The following is a 25,321-nucleotide window of genomic DNA, read 5'->3' as shown; positions in this document are numbered from 1 at the left end:
ACTGTGTGCCGTACGGACGTACCGCGCTCGTCTCCTGCTACCGTCGTAACCGCGCGCCATATGCTGCATGTGTGAGTGAAAGCGATCGACGGTGAGCCGACGAATGGCGGCTGAATGTCACGCGCGCAAGGCAGAAACCCGGGGACGAAGTGCGGTCTTCCCATTGGGTTGGGGGGCGTTTTACTCCGGCGGCTGCTATTTTTGGCGCGCCTGCGAGAGCCCCATCTTGAAAAGGGCGTGGGCGTTCTACTCTAGTCGCTGTTGCATAGGGCACGGCCGCCCGAGCCCTTTCTTTAAAGCAATCTGCGATGCGGACAGTCTCGTCGTCTAGGCACACAGAGAGTCGATAGCTTTGTGTGCGCTTTAGAACCCATACGTTTGCGCGTCACCGGCGGTCACAAAGTGAACGTCACTAACTTTTTTTAATGGCAGCTGAGCTCGCGTGCCAGTTTTCTTACAAGAACCACGCGAAAATGCCGTTCGTATTTATGAATATATTTTGAAAGTATTCAGTCATGCTTCGACATAGCTGTACTGGTCAGAGGTTGCTTGGCACGCTTCTCTGCTGCGGTGCCAGTACGCAAATAAGTTTTACGTGACGTGGGGTATGGTAAAGAAAAAGAACCAAACAAAGGTAAAGATTTCAGTGTTCACGTCCGCGCTGGTAGTAATCACTCACTGCTGAACTTGGGCTCTGCTTTTGAATTAGAATATAATTCTAATTGAACATTGCTATTTTTACATCTTCCTTAGTAAGAAAAGTCATGTTTATTTTAAAATGTTGTTAAGCGCTTTGTCCAACTTCCGAGAAGAATATGTCAGACGTTGCATCTAGTACAGTGAGCTTAGTTATTTCAGTGCCTTTTGAATAAGTGTATCCCGTATCAATCCCGTGATATTGTTAAGCGTGGAAAGACACAGACGAAATAGGCTACATACAGACTATCTACACTGGAGCCAGACCACCAGGCCGACACTCGCTCGCGCCAAGGGCACAGACCCACTTCGTCGTCGTTCACGCAGCGACTCGTCCCTTGACCATCTCTCGATGATATCGTAATAATATTTTCGTTCATGGCTCGTTGCGTTTTCGTTGCGAAAGAGACAACCAAAAGAGATCTTCAACGCAAGTGTCATAGACCAGCCAGGCCTCGTTTGGGAAAGTCAGAATGTAACCATCGCCAACGGACTGTAAATCGCCTTTGCCAGCAAGTAGTTTCAACTGGGCGAGCAGGCACGCATGTGCCCTCAGCCTCTCGTATTTGCTTAAAGTAACCCTGAAACGATTGTTTCGATATTGTACATACGTAATGAGAGCCTAAGATAGATCTTTGTGATCATATAAGTGCTCCGCGTAAAGCGTCCAATTTATTATAAGGCTTTCAAAATGTACGTCGCTACCGATCACAGCATGCCACTCGGCTGAGTTTTCAGCCGCCCTTACGAGATGACACGAGGTGATTATGTATCACGCCACTAGGGACATATATCAGATTGGCTGCCCAGGGTTCGTCATCGAGAACTTTTCCAACATTTTGGCGGACAAATATTGTTCGTAACAGCTGGAATGCTAATTCTTTTCTGTAAAAAAGGAAAATTATAGAAAGATACTGCACAAGAACGCAGTACCACTATACCAAGGCTTCAGGAAGAAAGCAAGTGTCGTCTACTTGCGTTGGAACGTGCTCCGCGTTGACAACAGCTCCGCGGTCAGTATTGGTCTCGATCTTTCTTTTCGCGAGCACCATGGTTCGCCCTTGTTATGTCGTGAGCTGCAACGAAAGCGACTGGCAATATGCCAAGCTGCAACATCGTGTCCCTCTGCAAACAGCAGACGAGCGGAGAAGCGGCAGCGCCTCGTATTGTCGGTACCGGACCGCTGCCAGGATTTGCGCGTTTGAGGCTGTTACTTTACTCCAGACGATTACTACCACACTAGTATTTCGCGGGTCCGGTATTCGAGCAAACGCAAGCGCAAGCGGACTGATCCTGGCCGTTTCACGGGATGAACGGAGGCGCGAACGTGAACCGCCTGCATGGTGCAGCCACCCGGTGGCACAGAGCTCAACCAAACACAGAACTAATGTAGCAGTAACGAAGTATATTCTACTTTGCTCCTGGCCTAAATATTTGGCAGTAGCGTAATCTTGAACACGTTGTTTTAAATGTTTTAAATGTTTTACACTTGGTTAGAGCAATATCAGTTCTTTCTTTGGTTGGATAAGCTCTGCACCACCAAGTGCCTGGACCGTGCAGACCGATCAGGCGACTCAAGTATCTCTCTCTTAAGCTCCTTCATCACAGCACTAGTAGTATGGAGGGGCTTTAGTTTACACCTGCTCCAATCCACTGAAACGCCCATCTCGCCTGTGGTTACCAGAATACCAGATACGCTGCTTCGACAGCTCCTGCTAGTGATCGACTGCCAGGCGGCTGGCGGAGATGCTTCACGCGCTGGCTCCAAGACAGCCGAAAGTCCAAACACGACGTCCCATCATGACGCCGAGACGGCAAAGACAATGCTTAGCGCTGATAACTCGGCGAACGAGTTGAGGAGAAAATGCGTGGCTATGGAAGAGGGTAACTTGTAATCGTCTGTAGCTCTCTTCATATGAGACGCTTCACACAGATTTTTGTGTGAATGATTCATTGTAGCTGCACCCTACGCGTCTACAAAATTTGTCCCCACCGTTTCAGGGACTCTTTAATGCACCCGGAAGGCCCGTTACACGGCCCTAAGGACTCAGCAGCATTATCAAAAACGCACAAGAAGAGCCGACCAGTGCGGACGGCTGAATATCGGCTCCCGCTTTGTTAAATGTTTTTGGCAGGTTCTTTTGGCTGCCACGTTACACAATTGCAGTATTCGACGCGGTTGGTCGCAAGGAACCGGAGGACACCGAACTTTCACCGGTGGGTGCTTTTGTGACTTTTCGCCGAGCTGTTTCTGGTGGACCACGCTGGCGCGCCGCTAAACCTAACGCGCTCAGCCTAACGGCAGAGCGGTGGCCGCTCGGCGTGACGCTCGCTCGAGACGCTCGGCGAGTGGCGGCGAGACGCGGTGCTATGGCCACCAATCCAAGCGTGGTGATTGTTGAAGGCATGGATCCGGAGGATGCGGATTGCTCAGGCTGGGTAACAGCGCTGGGCAAAAAGAAGAAGAAGACCGGGCCGGGCGAGCCGCGGATGCCGGGGCCCGAAGCGAAGAAAAAAGGCGAGAAACGCGGCAGCCGCACTGCCGCACCACGGAGCGCGTTGAAGCGTATCGTGGACGCCTCGAGGCTCCCCAGATTACCGAGGGAGCAATTCAAGATCATCGTCCGACCTCGAGGGGGGGCTGGACATAAAGAAGTCGGATTTGATACACCTCGCCCGGGCGCTGGCCATGGCGGCGGCCCTGGCGCCGACGCAAGTGCGGGATGACACGGTGTGCCCCAATGGCATCCAGAACATCCTAGTTATTTCCACGCCGCATGAAGTGAATGCACGCGCCTACGCCAAGATCCAGAGGATCCACACGAAGGAGGGGCCCTTCGACGTGGCAGCATACGTGGCGGCATCGGATGACACCTGCAAGGGAGTGGTGCGGGGGGTGGACCCCGAGATCAGCGACGCCGATCTAAAGGCGCTCATTGTCAACCACCGAAACCCCGAGGCATTAGAAGTACGAAGAATCAAGAAGACCCCCACGATCGTTGTGCTCTTTGAAGGACAAAGGGTGCCGAATCACGTGGTCTGCGGGACGGTCATGTTGCCTTGCGCCCTGTATCGCAGGCAAGTAGACGTTTGCTACACGTGTGGAGAGCTCGGCCATAGAGCAGACGTCTGCCCTAACGGCGAGGACAAAAGGAAATGCCGCGGTTGTGGCATGGTTTCCCCACCAGAAGATCATCAGTGCGACCCAAAGTGCGCCATCTGTGGAGGCGCGCACCCGACGGCCGACCGCAGGTGCAGCCAGCGCTTCCAGGTGCCGTACATAGTGCGTCGGAGGCGGCAGCGCCGGCGGCGCGCCCGGGAGGCGCAAGTGGCTGCAGGATCAAGTGATGCCAGCGTGGCAGGCGCGGTCCCTTCCCGGGGCCTTTCGGCAACGAGAGGGCGCTCCCGATCCAGGGAGCACGCCGACAGCAGAGCGCGGTCCCGATCCAGCGGGCGCCCCGTCAGCAGAGCGCGCTCCCGTTCTAGGGGACGCTCGCGCTCCAGTGTTCGCATCCAGGAGGGGCCTACCTGGGTGGACAAGGTCACGGAGACGACGACTGGAAAGAAGGTAACGCATGGTACACTGCCAGAGCAGATGGATGATCCGCGTCTTGCGGCTTTAAAGCAGGAAAACGCGCAGCTCAAGGCGTAAATGCGTAAGTTGAGGGCAGACCTCGAATCGATTCGTAAAGCACAGCACGGTCATGGCAGCACGTCGCCCGCACCAGCGCAAAAACCAGCGCTGGGTCAGGCAAAGCGTAAGGCGCCCCCTCCCGAGTCGACCGAGGCTGCGGTGGAGCTGATGGAGGAGGCGTCCGTATCGGCTTCCATGCCCGCCGCGACCATCGCGAAAGGATCGCTTGCAGAACTCCTCGATCAATTAGCGGAGGCGATTAAGACACAGTCCGGAGCTATCGAGCAGCAATCCGAGACCATCAAGAAACAGTCTGAGGCCATTGCTACCCTAAACCGCAGAATGGGGATAATGGAGGCTAAGCTTGTTGACGTAAGCAGACTGAAGGTGGCCGGTAAAGTTAAGAAAGCACATCAGGATTCCGAGGCGTCGGGCACGTGCACCGCGCTCAAGGGGATGCTAACTAAATAGAGACACAATGGCGGACAACACAGGCAAATTATTTGTGTGGCAATGGAACTGCGCCAGCTTCAAGAGGCGCAAGGCCTCGCTACAACAGTTTGTGAAAGCACAAGCGGACAAACCGCATGTCCTGCTCCTACAGGAGACCCTTTGTGAGGAGGCGACCTTCTCGGGTTACCGCGTTGTCTCGACGAGAGGAGACGGTAGGAGAGGGTTAATCACTATGGTTAAGAAGGCAATTTCCTTCCAGGAGCACGATATCACAATAGGCAGAGCTGATGCTAGCACTAGATTGGAGGCGCAGCTGGTTGAGATAATCCCTAGTGGCAGGATCAAACAGAGCATATTCGTCGTCAATGTGTACAGCCCTCCGACAGATCAGAGGCAGAGTTTTCGCGGACTCCTAGGCAGGGCAGTCGCCATAGCGGGTGACAGCCCTCTGATAGTGGCGGGGGACTTCAATGCCCCGCACATGGCCTGGGGTTATAATAGACAAACGGCGAAGGGAGTGAACTTAGTGAGCACGGCAGAAGACTGCGCGTTGACCCTAGTGGCGGACCCCCGCTTTCCCACGAGGATAGGCACCTCGGTCTCGAAGGACACGATGCCAGATCTGGCTTTTGTTAGAAACACTGACGCAGCCTGGACTAACTTGCAAGAAAATTTAGGGAGCGACCATCACATTGTGGCGTTATCAATCAGAATCAGAGCGGCCCCGCTTAGGATATTTAAGTACGTTGATTGGGATCTCTTCCGAAAGATACGGGACGAAGATGAGTCGGAGTACGGTGCACTGGAGGATCTACTCGCGCAGGTCAAGATAGACGTTGAAAGGGCCACCAAGGAAATATCCACGGACCTTAGGACCCCCAGGATGGACGCGCGCCTGGCGCATCTCCTGGAGGCCAAGAGGTCTGTGCTGGAGAGGTGGAAAACGCAAAGGCTAAACCGCAGGCTGAGAAAGAAGATCGCAGAGCTTAATCGCAGCATAGAGGCACACTGTCTCGAGCTCAACAGGCAACAATGGAACGAAGCCTGCTCGGCAGCAGACGGGCGAATGCGCACGGGGGGAAAATGGAACCTTCTTAAGCACCTGCTCGATGATAAACAGACCAAGGGTAATCAGAGACTCTCCGTAGATAGACTTGTGCATAAGCAAAAGCAGGAAGGTCATTCCGATACGTCCCTTCTCCGAGACCTGGCAAGGAAGTATCTTCCGGTAGGAAAGGATGAACTACGGGAATGCCCTCAATACGTGGGGGAGGACGCCCCAAAGCTCGATGATCCGTTTTCTGAGGCAGATATCAGGGAGGTGCTCTACAATCTCAATGGTAGGTCGGCCCCTGGGCCGGATGGCATAACCAATCGGGTTTTGAGGAACCTGGACGACCGGTCCATTAGCACCATTACAAAGGAAATCAACAAGGTATGGGAGGAAGGTAGTGTTCCGGACTCGTGGAAGCAGGCGACGGTGGTACTGATTCCTAAGCCTGGAAAGCCCCCAAGCCTGGACAACCTCCGGCCCATTTCGCTAACGTCATGTTTAGGTAAGGTTGCCGAGCACGTTATTCATAACAGGATCTCAAAACACATAGAGCGAGAGGGGTTGTTCTCGTACAATATGGTAGGGTTTAGACCATCTCTTTCCACGCAGGACGTCATGCTACTGCTAAAAAGACAGGTTATTGATAACAGGACTAGAGACGTCAAGGGCATTCTTACACTAGACTTGTCCAAAGCCTTCGACACCGTGTCGCACGACTTCATCTTAAGTGAGATTTCGGCATTGAACTTGGGAGGTAGATTTTTCGCGTTTGTGGAGTCCTTCCTGAGGGGCAGGACGGCGGTCGTCAAGGTGGGGCAGACCAAATCAGAAGCATTCCCGCTAGGAAACAGAGGCACGCCACAAGGGGCGGTGATCTCCCCCTCCTATTTAACATTGCAGTGCACGGACTCTCGAAGCGGCTGGCCGCCGTGCCAAACGTGGGACACGCGCTGTACGCCGACGACATTACGATCTGGTGTCCGGGAGGCTCGGAGGCGGCCGTGGAACAGGCGCTCCAGGAGGCCTTGGACGTGACCCAGTCCTTCCTGGAGGGCACGGGTCTCCAACTCTCCCCGACGAAGTCAGAGCTCATGTTATACAGACCAGCAAGGCAGGGGGTTCGGGGGCTCGTGCCGCTCGAGCAAATCCCCATAGATGTATACACGCGTGACGGCCAGAAGATCCCCAGGGTAAATTCGGTTAGAGTTCTAGGATTGTTGCTCGATGCCAGGGGCTGTAATGCCAAAACCATTGCGCAACTGACCACCAAAACCGAGAATATTCTCAGATTAATCATGAGAGTCTCCAATAAGAAGGGGGGCCTAGGCGAGGACAACCTACTTAGGGTGCATCACGCTTTTCTTATGAGCCACATCAACTATGTGGTCTCGGCCCTGCAGTGGACAAAGACTGAAAGGGACAAGCTTGACACGTTGATGCGGAAAAGCGTCAAGAAGGTACTGGGTATTCCGATCACGGCGAGCACGGACAGGCTAATGCAGCTCGGCGTTCATAACACGAACCTCGAACTCATAGGGGCGCAACGAGCGGCGCAGATCACGAGGCTTTCGGGCTCCAGTGCCGGTAGGCGCCTCTTGGAGGCTGCGGGCTTGCAGCCACGTTACAGTCACAGCGAGGTGGTTCAGCTGGACGAGAACTCCAGAGGGACCTACGTCGTCAGCCCCTTCCCTAGAAACGTTCACCCGCAACACAATGCGGGCAGGCGAGCAGCTCGTGCCAGGGCGATATTGAAGAAAACGGTCGGCATGGAAGCCTTCGTGGACGCAGCTCAGTATGGGCGCTCCGGTAAATTCACGGTCACGGCGGTCAGCGAAAAGGGCGAGCTCCTATCTGCGGCCTCGGTAGGCGCTGTGACGGCCGACGTGGCAGAACAGGTGGCGGTGGCGCTGGCGATGCAGGATTCAAAAAGGCCGTATATCTACACTGACTCACGCGCGGCCGTCAGGGCTTTCGCTTCGGGAATGGTTTCGAGACAGGTGGAGGCGATTCTGAAAAACAAGTCCAGAACTAATTGTGACCCCGTGCATTATATTATATGGTTCCCAGCTCACATGGGCGACAACGTGCTGCCGGACCGCCCGAACCCCAATGAAATTGCTCACCGCCGTGCGCGAGAATTAACGCGCCGCGACGGCGATGGGGCTACATTGGATCCGGAGGAGCTCGGCCACAGCGACCCCTTATTAACCTTTCACGAGATCGTCTCCCATTATAAAGAGGAACGCAGGCGCTTCCCGCCTCCACACCCAAATCTATGCAGATCACAATCGATCACGCTTAGGATGCTTCAGACGAGGTCATATCCCTCGCGAGGTTTCTTAAGCAGGATTTATCCAGAAATTGACCCACAGTGCCCGGATTGTGGGGAGGTTAGCACTCTACCTCATATGCTCTGGCAGTGTCCTGCATTACGGGATACGTCCCTCACCAGCGAACGGGACTGGGACGAGGCCATATCTAGCACGCAACTCAAGCTCCAGTCCATGGCCGTCCAGAGGGCCCGTGAAAGAGCGGAGAGGCTTGGCCTCCCGATTCCGACATGGGAGCAGCCAGCGGCGAGCCGGGGGCCCCAACGGGTCTCCACCGGCTAGTCCCTCAGGACCTCATTAAAAGTTCATTGTCTGTCTGTGGAAGAAATTATTACTATTGGCTAGAAAAGTGACACAAGTGTTTGAAGAAATTCACGTCGTGTGAAAACACAGCAAACTACTTCCACAGGTTTTTACTCTTGCTTCATAAGTAGAACAATCTATTGAATACTGTCTAAGGGTTAATTCTTTCACTTTCTTACAGAGGATTTCCCTTTGGAGAATAGGAGCCACAGCAGAGGTTTTCTTCAACTGCCTTACCTGAACCAAGTCGTTCAAGTGCTCTCTAATAATATACGTACAGCCGGTGTATTCAGCATTGTTTTACAAAACTTATCTGTGCGGACATTTTCACAACTGTTTACCTGGGCGTGGATGTGAGAACTTCCTTACTGTTACCTGGAACACTAGTATTCTATTTTCTTATGTCTACACAACACTGGCCTTCTTATTCCGACGATAACAGCCACCGTTAACGCATATCACGGAACGCCCTTGAATAGTCTCATCTTTAGTGGTCTTTTCATAACCACCCCCGAACACATGCCAGAAGATTCAAATCAATGTACAACTAGCTCTACATGTAGGACACAATGAACACCATGTCAATCCTTGAAGCTGCAACTTTATATAATTGTATATAAATTATTACTATATTATTATTATTATTATTATTATTATTATTATTATTATTATTATTATTATTATTATTATTATTATTATTATTATTATATAAGAAAATTAGTGGCACCCGGCGGCTATCACACCAACAAGCAAGAAGGCAAATGTTGAATTCCTATGCGGGCCGCCGCGGCCGAACGTGAACAGACAATAGTCGGCTTGTTCCGGAAGTGCCTAACTGTTGTCGGAATTCGAAAGCAAACTTTCGCTGACTTCAGTCAGTTTATTAAGCGTCGTCAATAAATGCACACAGTAACAGTAGAAAGTTCAGTAAAGTGGAAAGTTGGGCCAGTTGGTGATTGATCATCATACCTTGCTGGTGAAGCAGCGCACTGACGCGGACACAGAGAAGACACACAAGACCACACTCTCTGTGTCCGTGTCAGTGCCGCTGCTTCACCAGCAAGGTATGATTATCAATCACCAACTAGCCCAACTTTTCACATTACTGAACTTCATTTCCATTACAACGAGCCCATTTATATGTTGGAACAAGCAGCGAGTGTCATCTTGTGTGTCTTCTCTGTGTCCGTGTCAGTCAGTGCGCTGCTTCACCAGCAAGGTATGATGAACAGTAGGAAGAAGCGCACTGATGCGAACGCCCTTCTTGATTGATGTCATCTATTGGCCAATAGCAGCCACTAATGGGAATCTGCTGCATTACGAAATAAAGCCTCCAGAAAAGAGCGGGGAGCCCGCTTCTGTTGTAAAGAGAGCGTTTGAGAGTAGGTGAATTCAGCCTCTTCTTGCGAGCTCCACGCGCCGCCCACGACGGTAAAATTAGACTGAGATGCTCACAGCAGCGTACGCTATGCGCAGAATGTCCTGTGTTTTTTGACCGTGCCTGTTGGGTGGTTCAGAATCCCATTAACCAGTGATTTCCCTACACACCCCCTAGGGAGTTTGTAGACCCCCCCCTAGTTTTTCTGCCCCCCCCCCCCCCTTGAAGCTCTAAATTTTACTCATGTCAATTCTTGTATTAAACGCCCGGGCAGTTTGGTCAAGCGCCAATAAAAGGAGGAGTGTAATACCACGTTACCATCTAAAGCGACACAGAAAATGGGCACCTGCGTACTTTAATCTAAGGGGCTTTACTTCCAACCGAGGACGAGATTTCTCTGAAAATATGAAGCCTCATAACAAACTTTAGCTGCAGTGGGCGTGAGGTGAAAACAAAAAAAAGGAAGGGATGTGGTTCGGCGCACGAAACTATATATGGAGAGTGTTTTTAAATACAATCAATACTAATTAATATTGGAAACAAGTGATACAACCTAAAGCAAATTTTATAAAGAAACTAAATTAAAAAAACAGCATGCAGCCGTGGTGCTACCCCCCCCCCCCCCCAATATAGACCCTTCTAAGAAAAAATCCGTACAGGTGGCACCACAGGCTAAACCCACCGAAAGACGTCCCAGAAAACTTCCGGTATTTGATGTTTACCTGTCTTTACACTTAGCTTACGTGGCCGCGTCTCAGCTTTTCTGAACAGGCAGCCGCAGTTCTCTCGCTAAAATCTTTTCCTGTAGCGGTCCTATTTCCTGTGCCCGCTTTATAAGTTCTGCATAATTCGTGTACTCCCTAAACATTGTTTCAAAAATTTAAATCTCGTCATTGGCGCTGGCAACAAGTTTGAAAATGTCCTTATACACTGGAAAATGGTCAGACATTTAACAACTGAATACTAACCTTTTTCGGTAAAAGTTAATTTCTAAAGAATAAGTGTTTTTTTTAATTAAATAGAAAACACCACATCCCAGGTGTATATAGAGAAAAAGAGACACATACGTCACAGGGATGAGCATTTGGGTGACAGACGTCTACTTTTTACCTATGGACTAAAACAGAAACAGTTTGTACAGTTCATCTAGCCTCCCGCCTCCCCTTCCTCACCCCCAACGATTGAGATAACCTCCCTTTATTCGATTCCTGGGGAAACCCCTGCCTATAACACAGGAGCTCTACAACAAGTTGAGGACCGCGAAAAGAGCGATCTAACAAAGATGTGAGGTGTTACGCTAGGAAACGAGAAGAGAATGCTGTGGATCAGAGAGCAAACGGGAATAACCGATATTCTAGATGACTTTAAGAGAAAAAAATGAAGCTGGGCAGGCCATTTAACTAAAGCAGATCACCGGTGGACCATTAGAGTTTATAAAATTGGTGCGAAGAGACGGAAAGCACAGTCGAGGACGGCAGGAGATATGGTGGGGCGTTGAAATTAGTAAATTTGCAGGGGCAACTTGGAATCAGATAGCGCAGCACCGGGGTTATTGAAAATCGCTGAGAAAGGCCTTCTTCCTGCAGTGGACAACGTATAGGCTGATAACGATGATGCTTAATGTAAAATCACGCCCATGTAACGGTATACTTGAGCTTCTTCAATGTAATTAACGATCCTGCGATAGAGGCTGTAGGTTAGTGTAAGTATTTAGGGTTCATAATAACATTAACGACACATGCTCAGCCTATAGCAATTTCGTAAGAAGTCGAATCGAACTTTGGTTTATGTGCTCAGCTACACTTATAATGCACTATCCTTTCCCTTCCTAGTTGACTAATCAGTCACCGCGTATCGCAGCTTTCTTTGCCTACGCGTAAAAGTCTCTCGTCTTCGTTACCGAAACGACAACGCAATGAACCAGCTTTTGAAACTTAAAGCACACTTGGAGGCTATCACTGAAAGTTAACTGCTTATTTATTTCAGGAGTCATGCTTTAAAATAAACAAAAATGGTGCATTGTTTCGTAGATGCCATGCATCAAGTGTGCTGCGAACAGAAAAAGCAAGGCAATATATGTGAGATTTTCATTTCATGCGTGGCAGCCAGGAAACTTATGCGAACAAATACTTGTATAATGTTATATTCCCAAGTGCCTACGGTACTTTTAAGCCAGCTTAACTTTGAAATATTTTACAAATCGACTTAGTTATGTTTTAGCCATATGTGTAATAAGAAAATAATTTGCATGACTAAGAGGAACACCTGTTGGAGGACAATATTCATATGAATTCTTCCAAACTTACACTGTGTTATGATCCGGACAGCATATTTGCACCAGCGAGCAGATAAGAAATTGAAATTAATTGAGGTTCACCTTACGAGTATTATGAAGTACAGTTCCAGGGGTCAATTTCCTGATTGCACGTACAGACTACTGACACTGCACAAACCATACTTTTCGACATAACAGGCAACATTGGCCGCAGTGTGTGGTTCATCAACATATCGAGGTAATAGGGCTAGATATGCAGACCAATTTCTCGCTACGAGTTGTATAGGAGCTCCTTTCTCTTAAATACGTTTCTTGTTTCACAGCGTGCGTACTGAAAGCGGACTGACAGCCCGTGCTTTCCGCGCGGCCGCTGAAGTGAGTGCGAAAGCTTTCGCTGCTGCAGCTTTTAGATACAAATGCACCAGGAATGTACACAAGTAACGCGCCCGGCGAGCCAGCGGAAAAGCGACAGCATCATGTCAAGGTAGGGATTACCCCTCGACTCGTTTGGTAATCCCGCCCTTGAGAAAAAGCTGGGACTCTAACGGTGGGCTGCCGCTTTTATCTTTACCACAGATGACAACTTTTGCCAATGGGTTTGTCGTAAAGCTTTGATGAATGTCTCTGTACGAATGGTGTTTGTTTTTGTTCCGCGACCTTTACAACATCACAGCCTGTTTCAAAATGTAAAGGTTAATGCGTGAGGCGGTGGTACCAAGGCGAAATGGAATATGTCCGAGAAAGATGCACTTACACAATTTGGAAGCGATAGCAACCTTGTATGTTCAGCGACAAAAAATTTCATACAGTGTCTTTTTTTTTTGGAATGGCTTAACAGAGGTTAATGAGTCCTAATACTATTAAACTTAGAACTTTTTATCGGAGACGTCCTCAGATCACTTTAATATATACAATAACCAGCACTGTGATCTCCACGGTGATTTCACACAGCTACCTTGGGGTACTCATGTAATAATCGCGGTCAGCCAACCCACATGTAAATGATTATTTTCCACACACACACCCCACCATCGTCTCGAATACATTCAAAGGAAGCACCACCTTCTTTGTCTAATTGCTAAAAAATTGATAGGCACAAGATAGGCCAAAATTTATTTATTTATTTATTTATTTATTTATTTATTTATTTATTTATTTATTTATTTATTTATGACATACTGCACACCTCGGTAAGGGCCCAAGCAGGAGGGCCTTCGCTTGCATACAAAAAATGAAGGATAGATAATTACGAAGGCAAATGTACAAGACACGGCAACAATTCAATGCAGGATACAATTCAACAAGATGCAAAACACAGCGCGATGTAAGCAAATCAAGCTTATGAGAAAGACCAGCAATGCATGTACTCAGCGATATTAAAGAAATACAGTATTTAGTCGTATATTTACTTAGTATATTGTATAAAATAAACACAAAGAAAGAGCAAAATGCATTTAACATCCTTATTGTCCATGGCATCAATTCTCAATAGATGGGCTATTGGCAAATTGTTCCAGTCTGATATGGTTCGGGGAAAGAAGAAATACTTAAAAAGGTTTGTTCTTGTGATTTAAGGCGTTAAATATTTAGCATGTCGATGCGTTGTAGGGCGTGCTACAAGTTACTTTAAACAAGGGTGTAGGCTAAGAGAGAAATGGTTGTTTTTCAACATGAAACGGAATTTGAGGGAATTTCCCGCCGTAATTACAATGCTTGAATGTTCCGTGTTAGCATTAGGGTAGTTGAAGAGTCAGTTGAACGCTAGTTGAAAAAAAAAATTATCTTACCGCTTGGCACTGTATCATTTCCAAGGCATCAGTGTTCTTTTTTGGTGAAAGAATCCCACACAATACATGCATATTCTAGTTTGGGACGGAAGAGTGAACAATAAGCGGTTTAGAGAGTGTTAGAAAGAGTTTCCCTGTTGAAAATTCCAGCATTTGCCCTCATGAATTTTAAGCTGGGCATGATGGAATACACGGTGTATATGAAGTAACTCATCGTGGGCATACCACTGAACACCTATGTGAACTGACAGAGGATGAACTGTACCTTCCACAGTGCAACGGAAATAAGACTAGCGGTGGCGTCGTGAACTAATGTATGCGACCGAAAGATGGTGCTGGCAAAATCAAAACCGCCATCATCCTTATTACGTAGTGAGCAATATGGTCGCTACGGTAGCGGCTTGTGGGGCGCGTCACGCTGCTCGCTCGAAAGTTTTGGACGCTTTGTTACCGCTTTCGAGGCGGTATTCGTGTGTATGGTGCGCTAACATGACAAAATGTATCTTTAGTATGTCGCCAAGTGACCGACAGGCCTCAAGTGGCAAACAAAAAAGCACTACCAACAAATAAGCTTGCATCGTTTATTGTAATGGTGAATGAAACAGTACATGCCAGCATTTCCGTACTGGTCAGGTGAAGTGAATGCTGTCAGTCACCAAGTTTACGACATAAAGAAACACAGATAGCCATCTGTTCAGTTAAATTGAAAGCTGAAATTGAGTTTGCTCATGGTGTTCGCTCAAAGCAGGGAGAACAAAGCTTCAGACAACGAAATTTATGCTGGGCTACCCTCGTACTTCTATTGCGTACAGTTCTGCTTGACGTGTTTCATGGTATATTGTCTGCGTTCACCGATTTCATTTATGTTAAAAAATAAACATAAAGCGTGCTAGGCCAAGATGTACTTTCGGCAAGATAAGCTCGAGCTGCAATGTCTCATTGTTTTCCTAACACGTTGGCAAGAGGCACGAAGTGCAGGGGTAAAAAACGAAGAGGCTGAGACACTGCGCTCCTGTGTCTCAGCCTCTTCTTCGTCCTCGTCTTCTCCGCAAGAAGCTCCATTCATGTCCTACCAACCATCAGTCACCGTAGTTTATTGCATAATTCGTCAAGATTATTTAACGAAATTCTGAAGCAACGAAGTTAGGCAAAAATGTTCAATAAAAAAGTTGTAGAGCGCTTTGAAAACGTCCGATTAAACAATTTCTAACTTTGTATCCATTAGCTACTAGTGTTTTTCCGCTTATTGCAGATGCCCACGAAATAAAAGAATACCACCTGACATACCCGTTTGCGCGCCGTCATCGCAGCGCTCCTCAAACTGTCCGCGTACAAACAAACATAGCATCTAGGAGTGTCTGCTGCCGTTTAGAGGAGGACAGCGCAGTGACGCAGGTGTTGGCCATGCGATTTGAGCCACCGATGCGCTTACCTCGCGGGGGTTCTTGACAGCGATAAGCACGCGCATCGGCAGCACACCCGGCTAAATGTTGTGTTCGTTTGTACGCGGAGCGTTTGGAAACACTGCAATCATGGCGCCCAAGCGGACATGTCACGTGTCATTTTTTCGTATTTCGCGGGCATCCGCAGTAAGCGGGAAAATACTAATGCCTAATAGATAGAAAGTTAGAAAATGTTTAATGGTACGTTTAGTAACCCCTCTACAACTTTCTCATAGGAGTATTTTGGCGAACTTTGTTTCTTTCTAAGTTGGTTAGTTAATCTTGAATATATATGCAATTAAACAGAATACAAAAATACAGGGTGAATCCGTACAATAGTCAGCAACATGCACTTCGTCGCGTCGGCTCATAGTACTTCGGCATATTTTTAAACTCTGGCTAAATTTAGCTGGGGTACCCTGTATGTGGCCGTCAGCGGCCAATGGCCATTGTTCATTCCACGGATGTCCTTTCCTGCAAGGGAAAAACAACCTATTCAATAAAGCACTCAAGACCAGCTTGAAGAATGGCCACATGAATCAGCGTCTTTTGCAACACAGATGCAGATAATAAAGAAAATAGTGTGACTTACTCTCTATAATAGTCAGCAACATGCATTTCATCACGTCGTCTCAGAGTGCTTCGGCATATTTTTAAACTCTGACTAAATTTAGCAGGGACACCCTGTATGTGGCCGTCGGTGAAAGGACAATGGCCATTATTTATTCCACAGATGTCCTTTACTGCAACGGAAAAACAACCTATTCAGTAAAGCACACATGACCAGTTTGAAGAATGGCCACATGAATCAGCGTCTTCTCCTTTTTTTTTCTTCTTTTCCCTAACGTACGCCATCGTACGCACATTTTAGATGCTTGCACTCGCCATTGTTTACATGCTTTTTTTTTTCACTGAAAAAGAAACTCATTCTTTTGAGGTTTAGAAACTCTCCCTCATACTTCTACGTGTCAGTTACGCTCTGTTTCGAGGAATACGCGGGGTGTCATTGAAAGAGCAGTTAGGCATTACAAATGCTGTTTCAACGCTTCCTGTTACTCCTAGACAACTTCCCTGTCAGACTAGATATCCGACCAAAGAGACAATAGTCGGAGGTACTCATTGAGTAGGTAAAATGTTCTAGCTGCACGCTTTCATTATACACTATGCAACGACGTATGCATGCGTTTATAAACTAGACAGAACAATGCGCAGCAGCTTCTTAAACCGCTGCTTTAAGCAACGTTTTGAATAACGTGCTGCGCAGTGCTCGGAAAATACAATCTGCGTATTAACCTTCATGACTGTTGTTTCTCCAGTTCTGTGGGAAGACAAAGCGTAGGTCCTCGTCATCAGATTTCTTAGCAGCGCTTGCTTCATCCATTTTGGCTGGGTAAGTAACTGTGGCGGGCGATATCATGACACAAGGACGACGAGCTACGAAGTTCTAGTTTAACTAAAAACGTGACATTTTTCGGAACTCAGCGCAAAAGCCTCTGTTAACCATAGTGTCGATGTAAATGGTGGGCCGGGTAGGCATAGATGCTGTTGATCTGAGCCTGTTCGTATGCGGTGGTCTTATGTTACACCCTACAAAGGATTAGCTCTTCCACCAACGCGTTAGGTGAACGCATATGTCCTTGGAAAAGGCCGCCGTACAAATTTGAACAAGGCATGGAATATGAATTCGTATGCCAAAATTAACACTTATATGGGCGGCGATAATAAATGTGGTCTTTGCAACTACGCAGTGGCCTCCGTGATTGCATACACGTAGGTGACTGGCGTACTGAACGAAGCTTGGAATTCTAGTTGGAATCTTCCACGTCATACAATAAGCGATACGTGGAGAGTTGTGCCAAGGAGGCATTCGTAGCCACAACATCGCAACTTGTTTCTTCGGGGGGGGGGGGGGGGGGGGGGGGGTTCTTGAGGCTGAGCAAGGTTACAGAATGCTGGTTACAGAACGCGCTGGCGGCGCCTGATTGGCGATGCATGCGCTTTACCAAGTCTTAGTCGTTCGGTAGAGCGAATTGCTGCCTGAATGTATATATAGCGTATGTCCTGGAGAGGATGCTCAATATAAGGTTTCAAAAGATTCCGACTCACTAAAAAGCTGGGCAAATATGTCACTTGAAAGGTTTAAGAGTGAAACCAAAGAACGAATTAATTGAATAAACGAAGAATATGAGACGCAATGACGAAGTGTAGATTACCACCTGTTGTGTTCGTCTTGCATCCTTTCCTTCCTCCAATGTCAAAACAGGGTACAGCACAACGATGAACGTCCATCCTCTAGCACATTAATCGTTTTGCTAAACACTTCAAGCTGATAAACTTGGTAATAATTGGAGGTTCGCAGCATACATCTGACTCGGTCTCTAGGCCTGGACAGTATAGTTATTGCAATTGTTCACTGAACATTCAGAACACCGAAGAACAACACTGAGAGACAGTGCAGCTGATTCCGCACACTCACATCCAAAACAACCATCAGATTTGTGTGAGCTTAACGTTAATGATCAGTACTGCATATTCTCAACTTTTCGTTAACTTACAGAAAACATCACTTTGGCAATATTACTACACCGAACATAAGAGAGCATAGTGGCAAACAACATTAAGGGCCAACTTGTCAAAATATGTCAGTAAACATTTCGCGCACGCGGATGTTGAACCACAACTTTTCCACGCGCATGTTGAACCACAATGTGCGTTAGTCTTCATCATCATCAGCCTGATTACGCCCACTGCAGGGCAAAGGCCTCTCCCATACTTCTCCAACTACCCCGGTCATGTACTAATTGTGGCCATGTTGACCCTCCAAACTTCCTAATCTCATCTGCCCACCTAACTTTCTGTCGCCCCCTGCTACGCTTCCCTTCCCTCGGAATCCAGTCCGTAACCCTTAATGACCATCGGTTATCTTCCCTCCTCATTACATGTCCTGCCCATGCCCATTTCTTTTTCTTGATTTCAACTAAGATGTCTTCAGGATGAGCGAAATAATCCAATGTTATAGAAGGAATTTTACTGGGAAATATGGCGCCGGTGTCAGCGTCGACTGCAAGCAGTGGTGCTGCCCAAGTGTCAGAACGATGTCCGGCAGTTGTATTTTGCCTGAGCTCAGTGCTGAGCGAATAAATGACCTTCTCAGAAGTGCAGTAAGCTTTCGGAGAATATATTTGATGCAGAAGAATAAAATGGCTAACTGAGCGAAAAAGCCGGCCTCTGCACCTGCGAAACGGCACCGAAATTCCCATTGGCTGCGATACCACGTCATGTGCATGCCTCGACAAAGCTGAGCAGGCGAATGGGGAACACCAGCTGCTGCACTGGCATGCCATGTCTTGCCTGAGAGCACAAGACACCGCCGCGACATCACGTCACTCTCGCTGTCATCTCAGAAGCCTGCGTTATGTGCGCATTCCTTTTCCGCGTTCTACCTTAGCCTCGGTAATCGCTATAAAGAACATAATGGAAAAAAAGTTGAAATCGAATGAATAAGCCTTGCCGGTAGTGACTTTCGAACCTACGATCCCACGCTTAGAGGCTGAGTGTCTTATCCAGTGGGCTAAACCAGCGCCCCCCGCATAGGAGCCCTGTGCACTCTGCTTTTTTACATCCGGCTACCTGCACCAAAATTTCTATTGCCAAGCCCAGCGTGACGAAAGTGGTGACGCGAAAAACACAGCGGCTTTGTTGAGAGCGTCCCATTAGATTCTACGGCAGTCGGTAAAAAGTACATTGATGCCATTGATTGAAGTGCCCGGGCCTTAACTGTGCTATCCACGAGGCGTTGGCCAACTGTCTCAAAGCGCTTGCTTGCCCGCGATTTCAGATCTCGAAGGACCGCTGAGCGGTCTTCAATTTCGCCCTAATCCTTTCGCTTTCATAACGCTTAAGTGCTTAGGTGTCCTTGTATTTTGACTGCAAATACACTCTTTTGTCTATCAATAAATACTTCTCATTAGCATATCATTTCTGGCATTTAATGACGATGAAGACATATTCCAAGATGGAGTCAACACTCCTTATTAATTAGCCATTGTGAGCACTATACACTAAACACGTTTCTGATTTATTTATTCATACAATGAAAAATCTTCCAACTTATGCAATGATTACCAGACCTATATAACTATAATTGCGCATTTTTAGACTTGTGGGCTTCTTTTGGCCGGACTTCGCTATAAGGTGGCCTGGCCGCCTTCAGGGTTATCTGACTGAGCTATCTCGGTTGCTTGGTTGTCATAGTCAGAAGATCTAATGCTCGGGGTTTTTGCCATCTGAAGGTGGTAAGCTCGAATTCACCTTCTCCAGTACACTACATGTCAAGGCATGGAGTGGCGCCTGACACCGGCAAAAATGCCGACAGCCAGTTGGGCTAAATTAATCCACGTGCAACAACATTAGGAAGAGCCACTAAGCTTCACAACAAGATACGCTTCCTCACCTGAGCAGGAAATGGCCTCCCTGGTGCAGTATTCGGCAACTACCTCCCAAATGACTTATTCGATCAACAAATGGTCCTCAGTCTCCAGCAGCTGTAGATGACATGGGCAAGGCGGCGGTCAGAGCTGTAACGCAGCAAGGGTGCTAAGAATCTCTGGACCCAAACAGGCCGCCAATGGAACCTGACCCTGGCAACGTTTCACAACCGAACTCTTCTTTAGGATATCATTGGCCTTAGTGAGGTTGGTTGAACGGGCATGTGCAGTGGTGACAAATGGCCGCGCCCTCTGCTATAGAGGACTATCAGATAAGAAGTAAGGGGTAGGATTCCTAATCCATAAGGACACAGCGGGCAACATTGATGAATTCTACAGCATTAATGCGAGGGTAGCAGTAGTCGGAATAAAACCTAATAAGATATATAGAATAAAGGTAGTACAAGCCTACGCTCCAACATCCACTCACGTTGATGATAAAATAGGCCAAATTTATGAAGATGTTCAACAAGCAATGAGAAAAGTGCAAACTCAGTATACTGTAGTTATGGACGACTTCAATGCAAAAGTGGGGGAAAAGCAAGCTGGTGAACAAGCAATCGGCAACTACGGCTTCCATTCTCGAAACGCTAGAGGAGAAATACTGGTAGAATTCGAAGACAGGAATAACCTTCGAATAATGAACACCTTCTTTAGAAGGCGCAGCAACAAAGTTGACCTGGCAAAGCCCTAATGGTGAAACAAGAAATGCCATTGATTTCATGCTTCCTTCCGATCCCAGCATAGTGTAGGGTGTAGAAGTGTTAGCGTAAAGTGCACTGATCATAGGCTAGTGGGGCTAGGAATCAGCTCATTTTCAAGACAGAAAGAGTAACATTGGTGAAGAAGAAACAGGCCAACCTAGATGCAGTAAGGATACAAGCAGACAAGTTCAAGCTGGTACTTGCAAACAAATATACAGCCTAAGAACAGAGGGATGGAGATGACTTAGAGCTAATGAATGAAACCGCAACAAGGCTAGCTTCAGAGGCAGCAATTGAAGTGGGAGGCAAGGCACCAAGGCAACCAGTAGGCAAGCTCTCCTTAGTAACAAAGGACCTAATAAAGAACTGACAAATAATGAAAGTGTCCAACTCAATAAATAAGATAGAGTTATGGAAATGTAAAACTTGAACAAGGAGAAAATAGGGTATATTCGAAATTATAGAGAAAGACTGCAGAAGCATTAAAAAAGGACCCGTACCCTGAAATCGCTGAGAACAAAACTTGGCATAGGACAAACCAAAATGTATGCACTGTAATATAAGCAGGGTAATATTATCAGGAACTCCGAAGATATAGTAAAACCTGCGCAAGAAACCTATGCTGGCCTCTACAGTACCCATAGCAGCCACGACACCTCCATCCGAAGTAATAATGAACAGGTTGCAGAGCTCCTTCTATAACTAACCATGAAGTTAGCAGGGCCTTGCGAGACATGAAATGAGGGAAAGCGGCAACAGAAGATGCAATAGCAGTCCATTTAATCAAAGGTGCAGGAGACATGCTTTAAAAGGTAGCTGACCTTTATATGAACTGTCTCACGATCTCAAGGGTCCGAGAGAACTGGAAGAATGTCAACATTACGCTAATTCACAAAAAGGGAGACGTTAAAGAATTGAAGGCCTCTGCAGGCAGAGTCCTTCGTCCTGCAGTGCACATAAATATGATGAAGATGTTGATGGTGATGATTATGAACACCATGAGATAATTATGGACAAAACAAGCACTCACCTAACGAAATAAATATTGTAATGCCAGCAGGCATTCGCGAGAAATCCATTCATCTTTTTGCCTCGACTACGGACGTTTGTTGTATACGACACTGGTTGAAAATAAGCTTAAAGGAATACTGAACAAAACTTTTGTCGCCGAGATCGGTAGCCCAAATGAAATCTTGGGTCCTGATACTGGTTGACACTACCTTGTTTTCAAAAAAAAACTTACGAAAAATAATAAATTACATGCATTTTTTCGCAAAATACCGCGTCTAGCGGCCGAACCGTGGACTACAGGAAGTGACGTTACTGTGACGTTGAGCCGGATACCAGTATGCCAGTCATCGCCCTCGTTTCTCCACCTGCATGGATGGCGCCGGACTGCAGCGAATGTCGTCTTAACAACGCAGTTGCTCTCAGCTGCGTACTTGGTTTCGCAAGAGGAGCATGTGCCGAAGCCTTAAATGTCTGTTTGTGTTGTATGCTGCTTTGCGATGTTATGAGTGAAGCAAATGACACAACGCAGAGAATGCATCTACGCTGCTGCGCGCAAGGGTGTGGAAAAGTGTCGTTGGGCAAGACAAGCCGGGTCATGCCTCTCCGGCAGAGCCGAAGCTTCGAATGACATGGATTCGTGCTGCGCGCTAATCGCAGCCATCATGGGTACCGTGAAAGTGTGACTTTCTGTGCTCCGAACACTTTGAGGACAGTGACCATCAGACGAGCCCTGGTCTACTGTAGAGCTGCATCATGTCAGCGAAAAGGCAGCGCCTGAAATCTGGCGATCTCCCTCAAATTTTCTACAGAAAGCGGAAATCAAGGAACGGAGAAAGCGGATTCGAGAAGACAAAAAGAGCTATGCTTTTAGTCCTTCATTGCTCATCGAGAAAACCAAGACGACATTGGCGGGCGATGAGCAAAGGCATCGTGCCACCTTTATAGTGCTGCTCTCTCGAGCAGCGTTTGCTGTGGCATCGTAGTAGCACGGTCCTTCAATACTTTTTATCTGCTCATGGAACTTCGGCGTAACGCTATGGGGGAGCTTTACATAGCGTCCGCCGTGGACCAACCACAGCGCTGGCGCAAGTGCAAGGTGAACTGGGGCAGACGACGAAAGGACATAACGAGCGTTCTATGCGTACGCTCGCTATCCCGCAAGGGCCCACTGCCTGTATCGGCGAGAGAATATTGTCGACACAGCGTGCAAATCACCGCCCTGTTTCTGTATGGTGTTCAGAAACTTCAGCGCGAACAATTTCGAAACAACTACAACACCATGCTTAATTTTCAGCCTCAAAAGCGTTCAAAACAGCGGCTTAACTCATTGAGCGAATTGTACGCTTGGACTACTACATACTTAGAAAGCGACTGCAGAGCAAGTTCGCCTCGCCCTTTCATGTATTTGCGCCACTCGTGCAGTCACTTTCACTCGCACCTTCAAGGTTGCGCGCTCACGAAACAATGACAGGCGGACGTCAGGCAAGCGCCGGCTGCCCACCTATGTTCGTTATGCTGCTGCTGCTGCTGCGAGCCAGCACACATGACGTCACGGCGGTCGGCCCGCACGTACCGGCGTGCAGCCGCCGCGCGCTCGCAATCGTCCGAAAATCAAGCCATCCGTTAAAGAGCGTGTGAAATAAACACTGGGTATCAGAACTGTAACGTCTTCCGAGTGAAATTTCTATGCTTCCGTAATTTTTTTTTCGCATACTTGATCAGCACTCCTTCGACTACCTAAGTAACTGATCGACTGTTGCTGCCGTTGAGTTGCTGAGTACGTGTTTCCTGGAGTCAGGTTCTATATTTAGTCGCTTTTTTTAGCCACCCCGCCATGAACGTTACTCGCAGAGGTACAACTCGGAAAACGCATATGGAGAAAGAATATAATCCGCTGAAGGTAAGATGGGCGAGGTACTTTTGCTAAGAATTGTCTGTGAGTTTCGCCACTACTTCACAAATATGTGAACGTTGGTGATATGGAAATGAGTGCGTCTAATAAACACTGAAAATACGCAAAAAAAAAACGATGTGTATCCCACCTAACTTCGAACAATATTTTAAAAAGAACCAATAGTAATAGAGAAATGGTACCCACTGCATATTTTCTTTAGTCGCGTGTACTTACAACCAGTATTTTTCTTCACTAAACAATAATTACTTAATTGATCTTATTTGGTAAACTGTGTAACCATTGCTTGAATCTCTATCATGACAAATATGAAGTTCTAGAGCACCTCAAAAAATAACCTCGTATTTAAACATTTGTTGTGTGTGTGTGTGTGTGTGTGTGTGTGTGTGTGTGTGTGTGTGTGTGTGTGTGTGTGTGTGTGTGTGTGTTATATGCATATTACGCTGCGCTAAGCCATGCAATGGGTCAACAAACATGTCCCAAGCATCGCTTCGCGAAGCTTCGAGCGAAAAGCGGTTCAAAACAAATTTTCACCAACATCAGCCGGGGTGGTTATGGCAGCAGCGATTGAGGCGCGACTATGTGAGGAGGGAACAAGTATTGCGAAGGAAAACACTCTCTGTTTGATTATTTTAACTAAAATGAGAAATAGTTTGATTCATTCAACGAAAGTAAAAAAAAAATCTGATAAAGTTTATACATGCGTGGCAAGAAAAGACAACCCTATTTTACTTTACCATTATCAATAAATACCTTTTTGAGCACCCACCATAAGAATGGGCAATGATGCCTCTATCACTTGCAATGCCATGCAGGTCTTGAAACGTGCAGAAAGGTGCCCTCGTAAACTTCACCTACAGTGTTGTGTTGCTTTGCTTGTCGATGTATGGATGAATTCGGTGGCGCGGATAATTTAATAGCTTCTTACACTGTTCAGTCAAAAGTACTCAGTTGCAAAAGCCATGTATTCGTTTACATTAGCTGTATTCGTGTGGCTGCGCTAGCCAACCGGTTTGGCGTCTGACCATAGGAATAGCCCTCAATACCTAAATCTTTCGTCAGGCTCCAAAAAAAATGTGTTCTGTGCAGGGGTGCGATTTCGACGCCCGTACGGCTGACCGTCTGCCGCGTCGTTTCCCGCGCTGAAAGCTCGAAACGTCCGTCAAGTCGAACGGTGCGATATTTGAATATCCAGCTCTAATCGCAGGCTACCAAAACAAATCTCGTGGCTTTGGAATCAGGGACGTCACTATTGTTTTTAATGGTTATGGCGTCCCGTTATTTTTTTCTTGCGTCGGAAATGTTCCCTCGTCACATAGATGGCGCTAAGCTCCATGAACCACTGGAGTCACTGTATATAGCTCCCGCAGGGAGCCAGACTTGGGCTTCCCCTTAAAAGAATTACTATTAAAATGTTGGCATATTGTTGATGAACTGTTGACTCAATAGCCTTTCAACTAAACCTCGACAATTATTGAAAGCAGACAGCAATAATCGAACAATAAAGTTGAATAGTTAAGAAAAAGAAAGTCGCTTACTAATTGTTTTTGCCATATAGTTGAATAGTATAAAGTATTATTGAGCAATTGTTGAGTAGTTCACAGCACCAAATTCGTTGCCTAAATTCTGTTCGCATATTTTTTGAATAATATTGAGTGTTATTGAGCCATTGTTGAGTGTTTACAATAATAAAGTTGTTGACTAAATGCTGTTAAGTTATTGTTGAATAACACAAGTCTTATTGAGCAATATTGAGTTTGTAAATATATGTGAAAAACACATGCGCATGTGTGTGTGCGTCTTTTGCATATATATATATATATATATATATATATATATATATATATATATATAT

At 47.1% G+C, this 25,321-nt stretch overlaps 2 protein-coding genes across 4 annotated transcripts in view; both read left to right on the top strand.

The window, feature by feature from the left end:
• Positions 1-8,758, top strand: part of LOC129380201 (BPTI/Kunitz domain-containing protein-like) — a 100,252-nt gene extending 91,494 nt beyond the window's left edge. For all 3 annotated transcript variants that reach the window (XR_011895799.1, XM_072289294.1, XM_072289293.1), the window contains one exon: positions 8,652-8,758. Coding sequence is in view for 2 of the 3 variants with exons in the window: in XM_072289294.1 (XP_072145395.1) it covers positions 8,652-8,673 (22 nt within the window). In the remaining variant the exon portion in view is untranslated. The remainder of the gene's footprint in view (positions 1-8,651) is intronic.
• A 7,908-nt stretch (positions 8,759-16,666) lies between these two features.
• LOC126534649 (BPTI/Kunitz domain-containing protein-like) overlaps positions 16,667-25,321 on the top strand; it is a 50,627-nt gene continuing 41,972 nt past the window's right edge. The window contains exon 1 of the mRNA XM_072289093.1: positions 16,667-16,742. The gene's annotated coding sequence lies outside the window, so the exon portion shown is untranslated. The remainder of the gene's footprint in view (positions 16,743-25,321) is intronic.

Source organism: Dermacentor andersoni, chromosome 7, assembly GCF_023375885.2.
Source record: "Dermacentor andersoni chromosome 7, qqDerAnde1_hic_scaffold, whole genome shotgun sequence".
Classification (NCBI taxonomy): Eukaryota; Metazoa; Arthropoda; class Arachnida; order Ixodida; family Ixodidae; genus Dermacentor; species Dermacentor andersoni.
The sequence above is the reverse complement of the archived record's forward strand: the minus strand, read 5'-3'. Positions and strand labels throughout refer to the sequence as shown.